Below are 13890 nucleotides of genomic sequence, written 5' to 3' on the forward strand. Positions count from 1 at the left end.
AAACTGAAGCGCGCATTCAGAAACCGGAAAGCAGAGACCACTTCTTTCAAAAACCTACTTGCACTGTATCTCATCCCGTCCACACTGGAAATAACATAGTTTGGCAAAGCCGAAGAAAGCCTCACTTGAATAAATGTCCGCAGGAAAGGGTCGCGTTGATCTCGAAGAAACAGAAATCTTGACACCACCTGCCTCAGGTACAAGTGTGGCAAGGAAAGACCCCCTTTTCTCAAACGCAGAAATAAATTATCACGTTTAGTCCTCTCCCATGAGGACTGCCAAACAAAAACTGCGAAGAGACGATGAAACTTTTGAATGCTAAGTCGAGAGCATGAAAGGACCTGCAACAAATAGCACACTTTTGAAACCAGATATACATTGCATATGTTTGCGCGCGTGAATACAGACAGTTCCTTCCCCGACCATTTCTGTGCACGCGTGGAGAGTTCTTGAATTTTCTCCTTCCAAAAGTCATCGTTATCTCGATACTTGTCAAGAGGTACACCTAGGTATTTGGAAGGAACATGTGACCATTTTACACTTGCATGAAACAAAGGCGCTGATGCCCAATTCCCATGCCAAAGGCCCGCACACTTGTCCAGGTTAACAACGCTATTGGTTACATCACAAAATCTACGAACAACCGACATCGCATGTTCTATGCTGCTGTGGTCACTACAGAAAACTGCCACATCATCGGCATAAGCCAATACTTTAATTTCACATGCTTCCAGTTCGAAACCACGAATACAGCTGTTATTTATGACATTTCGGCAAAGTGGCTCCAGGTACAGAGCGAAAAGTAGCGGTGACATTGGGCAGCCTTGCCGCACGGATGCTCTAACGGCAATTCTGTCTGTGAGCTCTCGGTTAACAACCAGATTCGTGGTGCAGTTGCTATAGGCCATTTTAACCCCTTTTAAAATAACTTCTCCAACACAGACATGTTCAAGGATTTTAAAAAGAATGTCATGACATACACGGTCAAATGCCTTCTCTAAATCAATTTGCAACATTGCGACTCGCCTAAAGTCAGCGTCACAGCATTCCAGTATACTCCGAGTGACATGAACATTCGTGAAGATGGTCCGCCCTTGAATTCCACATGTCTGGTGGGGGCCAACCAAGATGTCGATAACTGATTGTAAACGTTTGGCTAATACTTTCATAAAAATTTTATAATCAACATTAGTAAGCGTTATCGGCCGATAACCTGTAACTTGCTTAAGCTGAGCAGGATTGTCAGTTTTCGGTATAAGTACTGTATGTGCACGAGAAAACGACGGTGGTAAAATACCAGTTCTATATGACTCTTCATAAACGCGTTGCAAAATGAGAGCAGTTTCACGTTTGAACGCCTTATAAAATTCTGCTGTTATCCCGTCAGTACCTGGCGATTTCCCCAAGTGAAGCTCATCAATAGCGCATTCCAATTCCGCTGTTGATAAGTCGGCAGACAGGATGTCAGTGTCTTCACTGGTCAGTCGGGGTAACAGACTTAAAAATTCATCCTGAAAGGCCTGTACATCTGCCGATTTGGAAGCGAACAAATCACGGTAATGCTCACTGAAAGCCTCCCTTATCGCCTTGGGATTGTCTGTCAGAATGCCTTTGTTTTCAATTTCTACGATATCTTTTCTTCTAGCGTATCTTTTTTCTGTCGTCAAATTTCGCCTACTGGGCATATCATCTGCCAGCAAGCGATCTGCTCGTGCACGAATTGCAGCTCCCTGAAACAATGTCGCATCGATAACCTCAAGCTTTGCTTTAACTTCGCTGATAAGGTCACTGTATAGTCCCGGAGCTCTATTTTCCTCTGTAATTAATTCTTTCAACATCTGTTTTAGGTTCTTCTGTTTCGCTTTCTCAGCGTGCTTGATTTCTACGGACCTTTCAATAGCCCTCATTTTGACATCAATTTTGAATTCCTCCCACTTTTCTGCCCAACTTTTTCCATAATTCAACCGAACTTCTTCTAACACGTTCTTTGTTTCTAAAACAAACGAATCGTCCTTTAGTAACTTTGCATTCAGTTTCCACAAGTCCCAGCTGAATTTCGCTTGAGGTGTCACATTCCTGCCAATGGTAAATATGACACAACAGTGATCGCTAAACGTAACCGGTTCGACGATGTAGTTATCGCAAATTGCCGCCAGGTCAAGGGAAACGTAAGCTCTATCTAGCCTAGCATGACTACACCCTTGAAAATGTGTATAATGACGCCTCATTCCGCCCTTTGCAAACTGGGCTACGTCTTGAAGTGAATACTTTTCAATGTTTTCTTTCAAGAAAACAGCACTTTCGCTTTCGGTGACTGTTGAGCCTGATCGGTCATCTGCACTGAGAACACAATTGAAATCCCCTAAAAGAATGACAAGTCTATTGCATTCCAGATACGCACATAGTTCCTGGAAAAACAAAAGTCGTTCACGGGGTTTCGTAGGAGCATACACACAGATAACTCTCAAATATTCCTCCCCGTACAACAGATCACAGAACACAAACCTTCCCCTCGTGCAATACACCACTGCTTGTTCCTCGATATTAAGACTGTTCTTAATTAACAGAACACAGCCCGCTGATGTCCCCACTGCATGACTAGCACGCACGTTATATCGCGGCTTGAACTGCGCAACCATAGCGTCTGTCGCGCTCGCACTCTCTACCTTTGTTTCTTGTACTGCAAGAATGTCCAGGTCTTTCTCATAGAGCAGGCGCCTTAGCTGACATTGTTTACGTCTAGCTGCTAGTCCACGCACGTTTAACGTGCCGCATTTTAAATTTGACGGAAGACAAGCCATGCTGAAAATCCTGAGCACAAAAAGGTACAAGTCCCTTACCAGGCGTACGCCTTACCCTCCGAGAAGGGGCGATTAATCAGCGCTCCTTGCGCTGCGCACGGGAGACGCGGACGATGAACGACACTCAGGCACATACTTCCCCTTGGCCCCGGTGGGTCTGAGCCACTGGCGCTCAAGGCGTTGCGACCTGACCTCGGTGGAAGGTTGTGAAGGGGACGGCAACACCGTCTTGGCACGCTTAGCCGGACCGAAGGTGTCATGTGATGCCCTTTCATCCTCGACTGGCTCCGCTTCGGCGTTCATGGCAGACGCCTGGTCACTCATCGGCGGCGTTTCAGTCGCGTTGCTCAAAGCTCGTTGTTCGTTCGGCGTCTTGCTCGAAGTTTCCATGTTTCCGTTGGAGACGCTTCCCTGTTCCCCAGACGCACTCTTCTTTGGACGGTCATCAGGGGCCGCCGTTTCAGCTTCCTCAACGTCCATGATATCCTGTTTATCATCACAGTCCTCTGAGGCCGCCCCTAGCACATTGGCGTACGTACGTATGCAGTCCTCACGGACATGACCAAAGGCTCGGCACTTAGTGCAGCGGGGCGTCTGGCAGTCGCGGCGGATATGCCCGCGTCTGCGACATCGGAGACAAACAGGCGCCCTACCGGGCACAACCACAAGGACGGAGCCCCCGTAGAATTTGAAAAGATGCGGTAGCTCCTCCGCCGTGACTCCCTCTTTAAGCACCATTCGAGCGACACGTGTTGTCGACTCCGCCGATTCAAATCCTGGAACACACCATTCCTCATGCTGAATTTCCATCACTTCCCCAAACTCGCTCAGGGCCTTCCGTAGAGTCTCACTGGGTATGTGAAATGGCACCCAGTGAATCTTCACCTTGATCTCCTTTCGACAGGGATCAATAATGGCACAGTAACCGCCTTTCACACTCAGGCCCCCGGCCGCAAGTACAGCGTCCTTCGCCTCCTGGGTGCGGAACCTCACGAGCCAGAGGTGGCTCATCTGGTAAGCGCCAATGACGCTGACATCCCTAAGGACGCCGGCATCTTCTAATGGTTGACGAAAGTCCTCTATTCGATACGGACGATTCGAGGTATAACCGTGCAAGAAAACACACAAACGCATACCTTCGTCAGCCGGCAGTGACGGTAGCAGAAAGCGATAACCAGGAGGTGGTCCAGACACCGATTCATCCCGACCAACAAAGGCCGTTGCGACACCTCGCCCGGAGCGAGCCATTTCTGCGTCCGTCTAGCAGGGCAGCCAGAAGCAGAATCTCACATGGTATGGCCGATGGCGAGAGACAGTGCTTTCCGAGTCTTTATGTACTGTGTTTGGCCCTCCAGGATGCAAAACTGCGCATGGATACTTCCCTCGCTCGTGGCAACAGCCGCCAAGCGTGCAGTTACCTGCCCTGCGCTTTTCTCAGCCGTTCTGGCGAACCTAAACCACTGCGGCATGCACGGAAAGAGCAGCGGGAGCGAGCCTGTGTTGTTTACACATGGACCGGCAGTGGGTGCGGTGCATGGTGCGGTGGGCGCATATTGTGCGCTTCTGCGCAGTGTTATGCGCACACTGGGCCTCCCAGCTATCTTGGGGCTTTGCTAGAGTTTAATCTGCAGTGTACCCGCAGCGGCAGACGTCAGAATGACAGCCGAGACGCCACGGGTTCGCTTCGAGTTTTGCCACAGTTTCGCGTCCGCACGTACTACACGTTGGACACGTTGCCGATGAGATTGTATTATCGATAACAAAATAACGTCACCTCCTATAGTTGCCTGAGACACTGCGCAACTATGACAGAAAAAAAAAAAAACGTGAAGGGCGAATAAAAATGCAAAAGAAATGCCATCAGCACTCGGTGTTCCCAGGTGGTCTCCCTCCCAAGTACTGACCGAGCCCAATGCTGCTTAGCTTCGGTGATCGGACGAGAACCGGCGTATTCAACATGGTATGGCCGATGGCGAGAGACAGTGCTTTCCGAGTCTTTATGTACTGTGTTTGGCCCTCGAGGATGCAAAACTGCGCATGGATACTTCCCTCGCTCGTGGCAACAGCCGCCAAGCGTGCAGTTACCTGCCCTGCGCTTTTCTCAGCCGTTCTGGCGAACCTAAACCACTGCGGCATGCACGGAAAGAGCAGCGGGAGCGAGCCTGTGTTGTTTACACATGGACCGGCAGTGGGTGCGGTGCATGGTGCGGTGGGCGCATATTGTGCGCTTCTGCGCAGTGTTATGCGCACACTGGGCCTCCCAGCTATCTTGGGGCTTTGCTAGAGTTTAATCTGCAGTGTACCCGCCGCGGCAGACGTCAGAATGACAGCCGAGACGCCACGGGTTCGCTTCGAGTTTTGCCACAGTTTCGCGTCCGCACGTACTACACGTTGGACACGTTGCCGATGAGATTGTATTATCGATAACAAAATAACGTCACCTCCTATAGTTGCCTGAGACACTGCGCAACTATGACAGAAAAAAAAAAAACGTGAAGGGCGAATAAAAATGCAAAAGAAATGCCATCAGCACTCGGTGTTCCCAGGTGGTCTCCCTCCCAAGTACTGACCGAGCCCAATGCTGCTTAGCTTCGGTGATCGGACGAGAACCGGCGTATTCAACATGGTATGGCCGATGGCGAGAGACAGTGCTTTCCGAGTCTTTATGTACTGTGTTTGGCCCTCGAGGATGCAAAACTGCGCATGGATACTTCCCTCGCTCGTGGCAACAGCCGCCAAGCGTGCAGTTACCTGCCCTGCGCTTTTCTCAGCCGTTCTGGCGAACCTAAACCACTGCGGCATGCACGGAAAGAGCAGCGGGAGCGAGCCTGTGTTGTTTACACATGGACCGGCAGTGGGTGCGGTGCATGGTGCGGTGGGCGCATATTGTGCGCTTCTGCGCAGTGTTATGCGCACACTGGGCCTCCCAGCTATCTTGGGGCTTTGCTAGAGTTTAATCTGCAGTGTACCCGCCGCGGCAGACGTCAGAATGACAGCCGAGACGCCACGGGTTCGCTTCGAGTTTTGCCACAGTTTCGCGTCCGCACGTACTACACGTTGGACACGTTGCCGATGAGATTGTATTATCGATAACAAAATAACGTCACCTCCTATAGTTGCCTGAGACACTGCGCAACTATGACAGAAAAAAAAAAAACGTGAAGGGCGAATAAAAATGCAAAAGAAATGCCATCAGCACTCGGTGTTCCCAGGTGGTCTCCCTCCCAAGTACTGACCGAGCCCAATGCTGCTTAGCTTCGGTGATCGGACGAGAACCGGCGTATTCAACATGGTATGGCCGATGGCGAGAGACAGTGCTTTCCGAGTCTTTATGTACTGTGTTTGGCCCTCGAGGATGCAAAACTGCGCATGGATACTTCCCTCGCTCGTGGCAACAGCCGCCAAGCGTGCAGTTACCTGCCCTGCGCTTTTCTCAGCCGTTCTGGCGAACCTAAACCACTGCGGCATGCACGGAAAGAGCAGCGGGAGCGAGCCTGTGTTGTTTACACATGGACCGGCAGTGGGTGCGGTGCATGGTGCGGTGGGCGCATATTGTGCGCTTCTGCGCAGTGTTATGCGCACACTGGGCCTCCCAGCTATCTTGGGGCTTTGCTAGAGTTTAATCTGCAGTGTACCCGCCGCGGCAGACGTCAGAATGACAGCCGAGACGCCACGGGTTCGCTTCGAGTTTTGCCACAGTTTCGCGTCCGCACGTACTACACGTTGGACACGTTGCCGATGAGATTGTATTATCGATAACAAAATAACGTCACCTCCTATAGTTGCCTGAGACACTGCGCAACTATGACAGAAAAAAAAAAACGTGAAGGGCGAATAAAAATGCAAAAGAAATGCCATCAGCACTCGGTGTTCCCAGGTGGTCTCCCTCCCAAGTACTGACCGAGCCCAATGCTGCTTAGCTTCGGTGATCGGACGAGAACCGGCGTATTCAACATGGTATGGCCGATTTTTTTTTTTTTTTTTTTGTCTTTATTACCTGTTTTGACAGATTACAACAGATCATAAACAGATGTTCTGCGCTGCACACTCAAACAACAAGAACGGACATGTGTTTCACTCGCGTGAGAAAATCAAAACTGTCTCAGGGAACACAACTCTCCCATCAACTCGATAACTTCATCTCCAAAACATAGCTCCTTGTACACTTCACGTAGCTTAAATATGTTTTCTTTGAAGTAATCGCGGACAGAACGCGCATCTTCATCACAGTGTCGTACAGCCATCCTGCTTCGCCAAATACTGTGCAGGCCAAGCAGGAAAATTACATCATATTTATAAAGATCCGGCTCTATGTCCAGGAATCGTATCCCATACGGCGTTAGGGGTAAGTCTTTCTTTATTGTACGCTGGAGCACGTCCCAAAAGAGCAGCGCATCCCAGCAATCAATAAAAACGTGTTCTATTGACTCTGGTTTGCGACACAACAAGCAGTCAGCACCCCATGGTAGAAACAATCCCTTTTCCTCCATCCATGTTTTAACCAGCAACGTCCCAGTGTGTAACTTGAAGAAGAACGTCTTCACACCCGCTGGCACCAACATTTTTCGTACTCTTTTTAAAACATTTCCTGCTTGGCCTCCACTATACATAGATCGATAGATTGGCTCTGGGAAGACAGAGTCGAGCAAATCTTTTAACAATTTCTTACGCGTGACATTAGAAAGATATTCCAAACTGAAGCGCGCATTCAGAAACCGGAAAGCAGAGACCACTTCTTTCAAAAACCTACTTGCACTGTATCTCATCCCGTCCACACTGGAAATAACATAGTTTGGCAAAGCCGAAGAAAGCCTCACTTGAATAAATGTCCGCAGGAAAGGGTCGCGTTGATCTCGAAGAAACAGAAATCTTGACACCACCTGCCTCAGGTACAAGTGTGGCAAGGAAAGACCCCCTTTTCTCAAACGCAGAAATAAATTATCACGTTTAGTCCTCTCCCATGAGGACTGCCAAACAAAAACTGCGAAGAGACGATGAAACTTTTGAATGCTAAGTCGAGAGCATGAAAGGACCTGCAACAAATAGCACACTTTTGAAACCAGATATACATTGCATATGTTTGCGCGCGTGAATACAGACAGTTCCTTCCCCGACCATTTCTGTGCACGCGTGGAGAGTTCTTGAATTTTCTCCTTCCAAAAGTCATCGTTATCTCGATACTTGTCAAGAGGTACACCTAGGTATTTGGAAGGAACATGTGACCATTTTACACTTGCATGAAACAAAGGCGCTGATGCCCAATTCCCATGCCAAAGGCCCGCACACTTGTCCAGGTTAACAACGCTATTGGTTACATCACAAAATCTACGAACAACCGACATCGCATGTTCTATGCTGCTGTGGTCACTACAGAAAACTGCCACATCATCGGCATAAGCCAATACTTTAATTTCACATGCTTCCAGTTCGAAACCACGAATACAGCTGTTATTTATTACATTTCGGCAAAGTGGCTCCAGGTACAGAGCGAAAAGTAGCGGTGACATTGGGCAGCCTTGCCGCACGGATGCTCTAACGGCAATTCTGTCTGTGAGCTCTCGGTTAACAACCAGATTCGTGGTGCAGTTGCTATAGGCCATTTTAACCCCTTTTAAAATAACTTCTCCAACACAGACATGTTCAAGGATTTTAAAAAGAATGTCATGACATACACGGTCAAATGCCTTCTCTAAATCAATTTGCAACATTGCGACTCGCCTAAAGTCAGCGTCACAGCATTCCAGTATACTCCGAGTGACATGAACATTCGTGAAGATGGTCCGCCCTTGAATTCCACATGTCTGGTGGGGGCCAACCAAGATGTCCATAACTGATTGTAAACGTTTGGCTAATACTTTCATAAAAATTTTATAATCAACATTAGTAAGCGTTATCGGCCGATAACCTGTAACTTGCTTAAGCTGAGCAGGATTGTCAGTTTTCGGTATAAGTACTGTATGTGCACGAGAAAACGACGGTGGTAAAATACCAGTTCTATATGACTCTTCATAAACGCGTTGCAAAATGAGAGCAGTTTCACGTTTGAACGCCTTATAAAATTCTGCTGTTATCCCGTCAGTACCTGGCGATTTCCCCAAGTGAAGCTCATCAATAGCGCATTCCAATTCCGCTGTTGATAAGTCGGCAGACAGGATGTCAGTGTCTTCACTGGTCAGTCGGGGTAACAGACTTAAAAATTCATCCTGAAAGGCCTGTACATCTGCCGATTTGGAAGCGAACAAATCACGGTAATGCTCACTGAAAGCCTCCCTTATCGCCTTGGGATTGTCTGTCAGAATGCCTTTGTTTTCAATTTCTACGATATCTTTTCTTCTAGCGTATCTTTTTTCTGTCGTCAAATTTCGCCTACTGGGCATATCATCTGCCAGCAAGCGATCTGCTCGTGCACGAATTGCAGCTCCCTGAAACAATGTCGCATCGATAACCTCAAGCTTTGCTTTAACTTCGCTGATAAGGTCACTGTATAGTCCCGGAGCTCTATTTTCCTCTGTAATTAATTCTTTCAACATCTGTTTTAGGTTCTTCTGTTTCGCTTTCTCAGCGTGCTTGATTTCTACGGACCTTTCAATAGCCCTCATTTTGACATCAATTTTGAATTCCTCCCACTTTTCTGCCCAACTTTTTCCATAATTCAACCGAACTTCTTCTAACACGTTCTTTGTTTCTAAAACAAACGAATCGTCCTTTAGTAACTTTGCATTCAGTTTCCACAAGTCCCAGCTGAATTTCGCTTGAGGTGTCACATTCCTGCCAATGGTAAATATGACACAACAGTGATCGCTAAACGTAACCGGTTCGACGATGTAGTTATCGCAAATTGCCGCCAGGTCAAGGGAAACGTAAGCTCTATCTAGCCTAGCATGACTACACCCTTGAAAATGTGTATAATGACGCCTCATTCCGCCCTTTGCAAACTGGGCTACGTCTTGAAGTGAATACTTTTCAATGTTTTCTTTCAAGAAAACAGCACTTTCGCTTTCGGTGACTGTTGAGCCTGATCGGTCATCTGCACTGAGAACACAATTGAAATCCCCTAAAAGAATGACAAGTCTATTGCATTCCAGATACGCACATATTTCCTGGAAAAACAAAAGTCGTTCACGGGGTTTCGTAGGAGCATACACACAGATAACTCTCAAATATTCCTCCCCGTACAACAGATCACAGAACACAAACCTTCCCCTCGTGCAATACACCACTGCTTGTTCCTCGATATTAAGACTGTTCTTAATTAACAGAACACAGCCCGCTGATGTCCCCACTGCATGACTAGCACGCACGTTATATCGCGGCTTGAACTGCGCAACCATAGCGTCTGTCGCGCTCGCACTCTCTACCTTTGTTTCTTGTACTGCAAGAATGTCCAGGTCTTTCTCATAGAGCAGGCGCCTTAGCTGACATTGTTTACGTCTAGCTGCTAGTCCACGCACGTTTAACGTGCCGCATTTTAAATTTGACGGAAGACAAGCCATGCTGAAAATCCTGAGCACAAAAAGGTACAAGTCCCTTACCAGGCGTACGCCTTACCCTCCGAGAAGGGGCGATTAATCAGCGCTCCTTGCGCTGCGCACGGGAGACGCGGACGATGAACGACACTCAGGCACATACTTCCCCTTGGCCCCGGTGGGTCTGAGCCACTGGCGCTCAAGGCGTTGCGACCTGACCTCGGTGGAAGGTTGTGAAGGGGACGGCAACACCGTCTTGGCACGCTTAGCCGGACCGAAGGTGTCATGTGATGCCCTTTCATCCTCGACTGGCTCCGCTTCGGCGTTCATGGCAGACGCCTGGTCACTCATCGGCGGCGTTTCAGTCGCGTTGCTCAAAGCTCGTTGTTCGTTCGGCGTCTTGCTCGAAGTTTCCATGTTTCCGTTGGAGACGCTTCCCTGTTCCCAAGACGCACTCTTCTTTGGACGGTCATCAGGGGCCGCCGTTTCAGCTTCCTCAACGTCCATGATATCCTGTTTATCATCACAGTCCTCTGAGGCCGCCCCTAGCACATTGGCGTACGTACGTATGCAGTCCTCACGGACATGACCAAAGGCTCGGCACTTAGTGCAGCGGGGCGTCTGGCAGTCGCGGCGGATATGCCCGCGTCTGCGACATCGGAGACAAACAGGCGCCCTACCGGGCACAACCACAAGGACGGAGCCCCCGTAGAATTTGAAAAGATGCGGTAGCTCCTCCGCCGTGACTCCCTCTTTAAGCACCATTCGAGCGACACGTGTTGTCGACTCCGCCGATTCAAATCCTGGAACACACCATTCCTCATGCTGAATTTCCATCACTTCCCCAAACTCGCTCAGGGCCTTCCGTAGAGTCTCACTGGGTATGTGAAATGGCACCCAGTGAATCTTCACCTTGATCTCCTTTCGACAGGGATCAATAATGGCACAGTAACCGCCTTTCACACTCAGGCCCCCGGCCGCAAGTACAGCGTCCTTCGCCTCCTGGGTGCGGAACCTCACGAGCCAGAGGTGGCTCATCTGGTAAGCGCCAATGACGCTGACATCCCTAAGGACGCCGGCATCTTCTAATGGTTGACGAAAGTCCTCTATTCGATACGGACGATTCGAGGTATAACCGTGCAAGAAAACACACAAACGCATACCTTCGTCAGCCGGCAGTGACGGTAGCAGAAAGCGATAACCAGGAGGTGGTCCAGACACCGATTCATCCCGACCAACAAAGGCCGTTGCGACACCTCGCCCGGAGCGAGCCATTTCTGCGTCCGTCTAGCAGGGCAGCCAGAAGCAGAATCTCACATGGTATGGCCGATGGCGAGAGACAGTGCTTTCCGAGTCTTTATGTACTGTGTTTGGCCCTCCAGGATGCAAAACTGCGCATGGATACTTCCCTCGCTCGTGGCAACAGCCGCCAAGCGTGCAGTTACCTGCCCTGCGCTTTTCTCAGCCGTTCTGGCGAACCTAAACCACTGCGGCATGCACGGAAAGAGCAGCGGGAGCGAGCCTGTGTTGTTTACACATGGACCGGCAGTGGGTGCGGTGCATGGTGCGGTGGGCGCATATTGTGCGCTTCTGCGCAGTGTTATGCGCACACTGGGCCTCCCAGCTATCTTGGGGCTTTGCTAGAGTTTAATCTGCAGTGTACCCGCCGCGGCAGACGTCAGAATGACAGCCGAGACGCCACGGGTTCGCTTCGAGTTTTGCCACAGTTTCGCGTCCGCACGTACTACACGTTGGACACGTTGCCGATGAGATTGTATTATCGATAACAAAATAACGTCACCTCCTATAGTTGCCTGAGACACTGCGCAACTATGACAGAAAAAAAAAAAACGTGAAGGGCGAATAAAAATGCAAAAGAAATGCCATCAGCACTCGGTGTTCCCAGGTGGTCTCCCTCCCAAGTACTGACCGAGCCCAATGCTGCTTAGCTTCGGTGATCGGACGAGAACCGGCGTATTCAACATGGTATGGCCGATGGCGAGAGACAGTGCTTTCCGAGTCTTTATGTACTGTGTTTGGCCCTCGAGGATGCAAAACTGCGCATGGATACTTCCCTCGCTCGTGGCAACAGCCGCCAAGCGTGCAGTTACCTGCCCTGCGCTTTTCTCAGCCGTTCTGGCGAACCTAAACCACTGCGGCATGCACGGAAAGAGCAGCGGGAGCGAGCCTGTGTTGTTTACACATGGACCGGCAGTGGGTGCGGTGCATGGTGCGGTGGGCGCATATTGTGCGCTTCTGCGCAGTGTTATGCGCACACTGGGCCTCCCAGCTATCTTGGGGCTTTGCTAGAGTTTAATCTGCAGTGTACCCGCCGCGGCAGACGTCAGAATGACAGCCGAGACGCCACGGGTTCGCTTCGAGTTTTGCCACAGTTTCGCGTCCGCACGTACTACACGTTGGACACGTTGCCGATGAGATTGTATTATCGATAACAAAATAACGTCACCTCCTATAGTTGCCTGAGACACTGCGCAACTATGACAGAAAAAAAAAAAAAACGTGAAGGGCGAATAAAAATGCAAAAGAAATGCCATCAGCACTCGGTGTTCCCAGGTGGTCTCCCTCCCAAGTACTGACCGAGCCCAATGCTGCTTAGCTTCGGTGATCGGACGAGAACCGGCGTATTCAACATGGTATGGCCGATGGCGAGAGACAGTGCTTTCCGAGTCTTTATGTACTGTGTTTGGCCCTCGAGGATGCAAAACTGCGCATGGATACTTCCCTCGCTCGTGGCAACAGCCGCCAAGCGTGCAGTTACCTGCCCTGCGCTTTTCTCAGCCGTTCTGGCGAACCTAAACCACTGCGGCATGCACGGAAAGAGCAGCGGGAGCGAGCCTGTGTTGTTTACACATGGACCGGCAGTGGGTGCGGTGCATGGTGCGGTGGGCGCATATTGTGCGCTTCTGCGCAGTGTTATGCGCACACTGGGCCTCCCAGCTATCTTGGGGCTTTGCTAGAGTTTAATCTGCAGTGTACCCGCCGCGGCAGACGTCAGAATGACAGCCGAGACGCCACGGGTTCGCTTCGAGTTTTGCCACAGTTTCGCGTCCGCACGTACTACACGTTGGACACGTTGCCGATGAGATTGTATTATCGATAACAAAATAACGTCACCTCCTATAGTTGCCTGAGACACTGCGCAACTATGACAGAAAAAAAAAAAACGTGAAGGGCGAATAAAAATGCAAAAGAAATGCCATCAGCACTCGGTGTTCCCAGGTGGTCTCCCTCCCAAGTACTGACCGAGCCCAATGCTGCTTAGCTTCGGTGATCGGACGAGAACCGGCGTATTCAACATGGTATGGCCGATGGCGAGAGACAGTGCTTTCCGAGTCTTTATGTACTGTGTTTGGCCCTCGAGGATGCAAAACTGCGCATGGATACTTCCCTCGCTCGTGGCAACAGCCGCCAAGCGTGCAGTTACCTGCCCTGCGCTTTTCTCAGCCGTTCTGGCGAACCTAAACCACTGCGGCATGCACGGAAAGAGCAGCGGGAGCGAGCCTGTGTTGTTTACACATGGACCGGCAGTGGGTGCGGTGCATGGTGCGGTGGGCGCATATTGTGCGCTTCTGCGCAGTGTTATGCGCACACTGGGCCTCCCA

At 49.9% G+C, this 13890-nt stretch overlaps 1 protein-coding gene, 6 non-coding genes and 1 pseudogene across 7 annotated transcripts; all 8 read right to left on the minus strand.

Annotated features, from left to right (window-relative positions):
- Nucleotides 1-3708: 3708 nt before the first annotated feature.
- On the minus strand, nucleotides 3709-11578 carry LOC149369299 (uncharacterized). Its single transcript, XM_089575592.1, has 2 exons — nucleotides 10723-11578; nucleotides 3709-3776 (listed from the first exon to the last, which is right to left on the minus strand). Exons 1-2 carry the CDS (start codon nucleotides 11540-11542, stop codon nucleotides 3709-3711), a joined length of 888 nt encoding a protein of 295 aa, XP_089431718.1. The 5' UTR covers nucleotides 11543-11578.
- On the minus strand, nucleotides 4657-4775 carry LOC149369300 (5S ribosomal RNA). The gene has a single exon (XR_016287528.1). It is a non-coding gene; the product is annotated as a 5S ribosomal RNA (ribosomal RNA).
- Nucleotides 5323-5441, minus strand: LOC149369301 (5S ribosomal RNA). The gene has a single exon (XR_016287530.1). It is a non-coding gene; the product is annotated as a 5S ribosomal RNA (ribosomal RNA).
- On the minus strand, nucleotides 5989-6107 carry LOC149369302 (5S ribosomal RNA). The gene has a single exon (XR_016287531.1). It is a non-coding gene; the product is annotated as a 5S ribosomal RNA (ribosomal RNA).
- Nucleotides 6654-6772, minus strand: LOC149369303 (5S ribosomal RNA; annotated as a pseudogene).
- A 570-nt stretch (nucleotides 11579-12148) lies between the features above and the next one.
- LOC149369304 (5S ribosomal RNA) lies at nucleotides 12149-12267 on the minus strand. Its single transcript, XR_016287532.1, has one exon. It is a non-coding gene; the product is annotated as a 5S ribosomal RNA (ribosomal RNA).
- A 549-nt stretch (nucleotides 12268-12816) lies between these two features.
- LOC149369305 (5S ribosomal RNA) lies at nucleotides 12817-12935 on the minus strand. The gene has a single exon (XR_016287533.1). It is a non-coding gene; the product is annotated as a 5S ribosomal RNA (ribosomal RNA).
- Nucleotides 12936-13482: 547 nt separating this feature from the next.
- Nucleotides 13483-13601, minus strand: LOC149369306 (5S ribosomal RNA). Its single transcript, XR_016287534.1, has one exon. It is a non-coding gene; the product is annotated as a 5S ribosomal RNA (ribosomal RNA).
- Between the last annotated feature and the right edge of the window lie 289 nt (nucleotides 13602-13890).

The sequence above is a fragment of the Amblyomma mixtum genome, chromosome 1 (assembly GCF_055824585.1).
Source record: "Amblyomma mixtum isolate Tamu chromosome 1, ASM5582458v1, whole genome shotgun sequence".
Lineage (NCBI taxonomy): Eukaryota > Metazoa > Arthropoda > Arachnida > Ixodida > Ixodidae > Amblyomma > Amblyomma mixtum.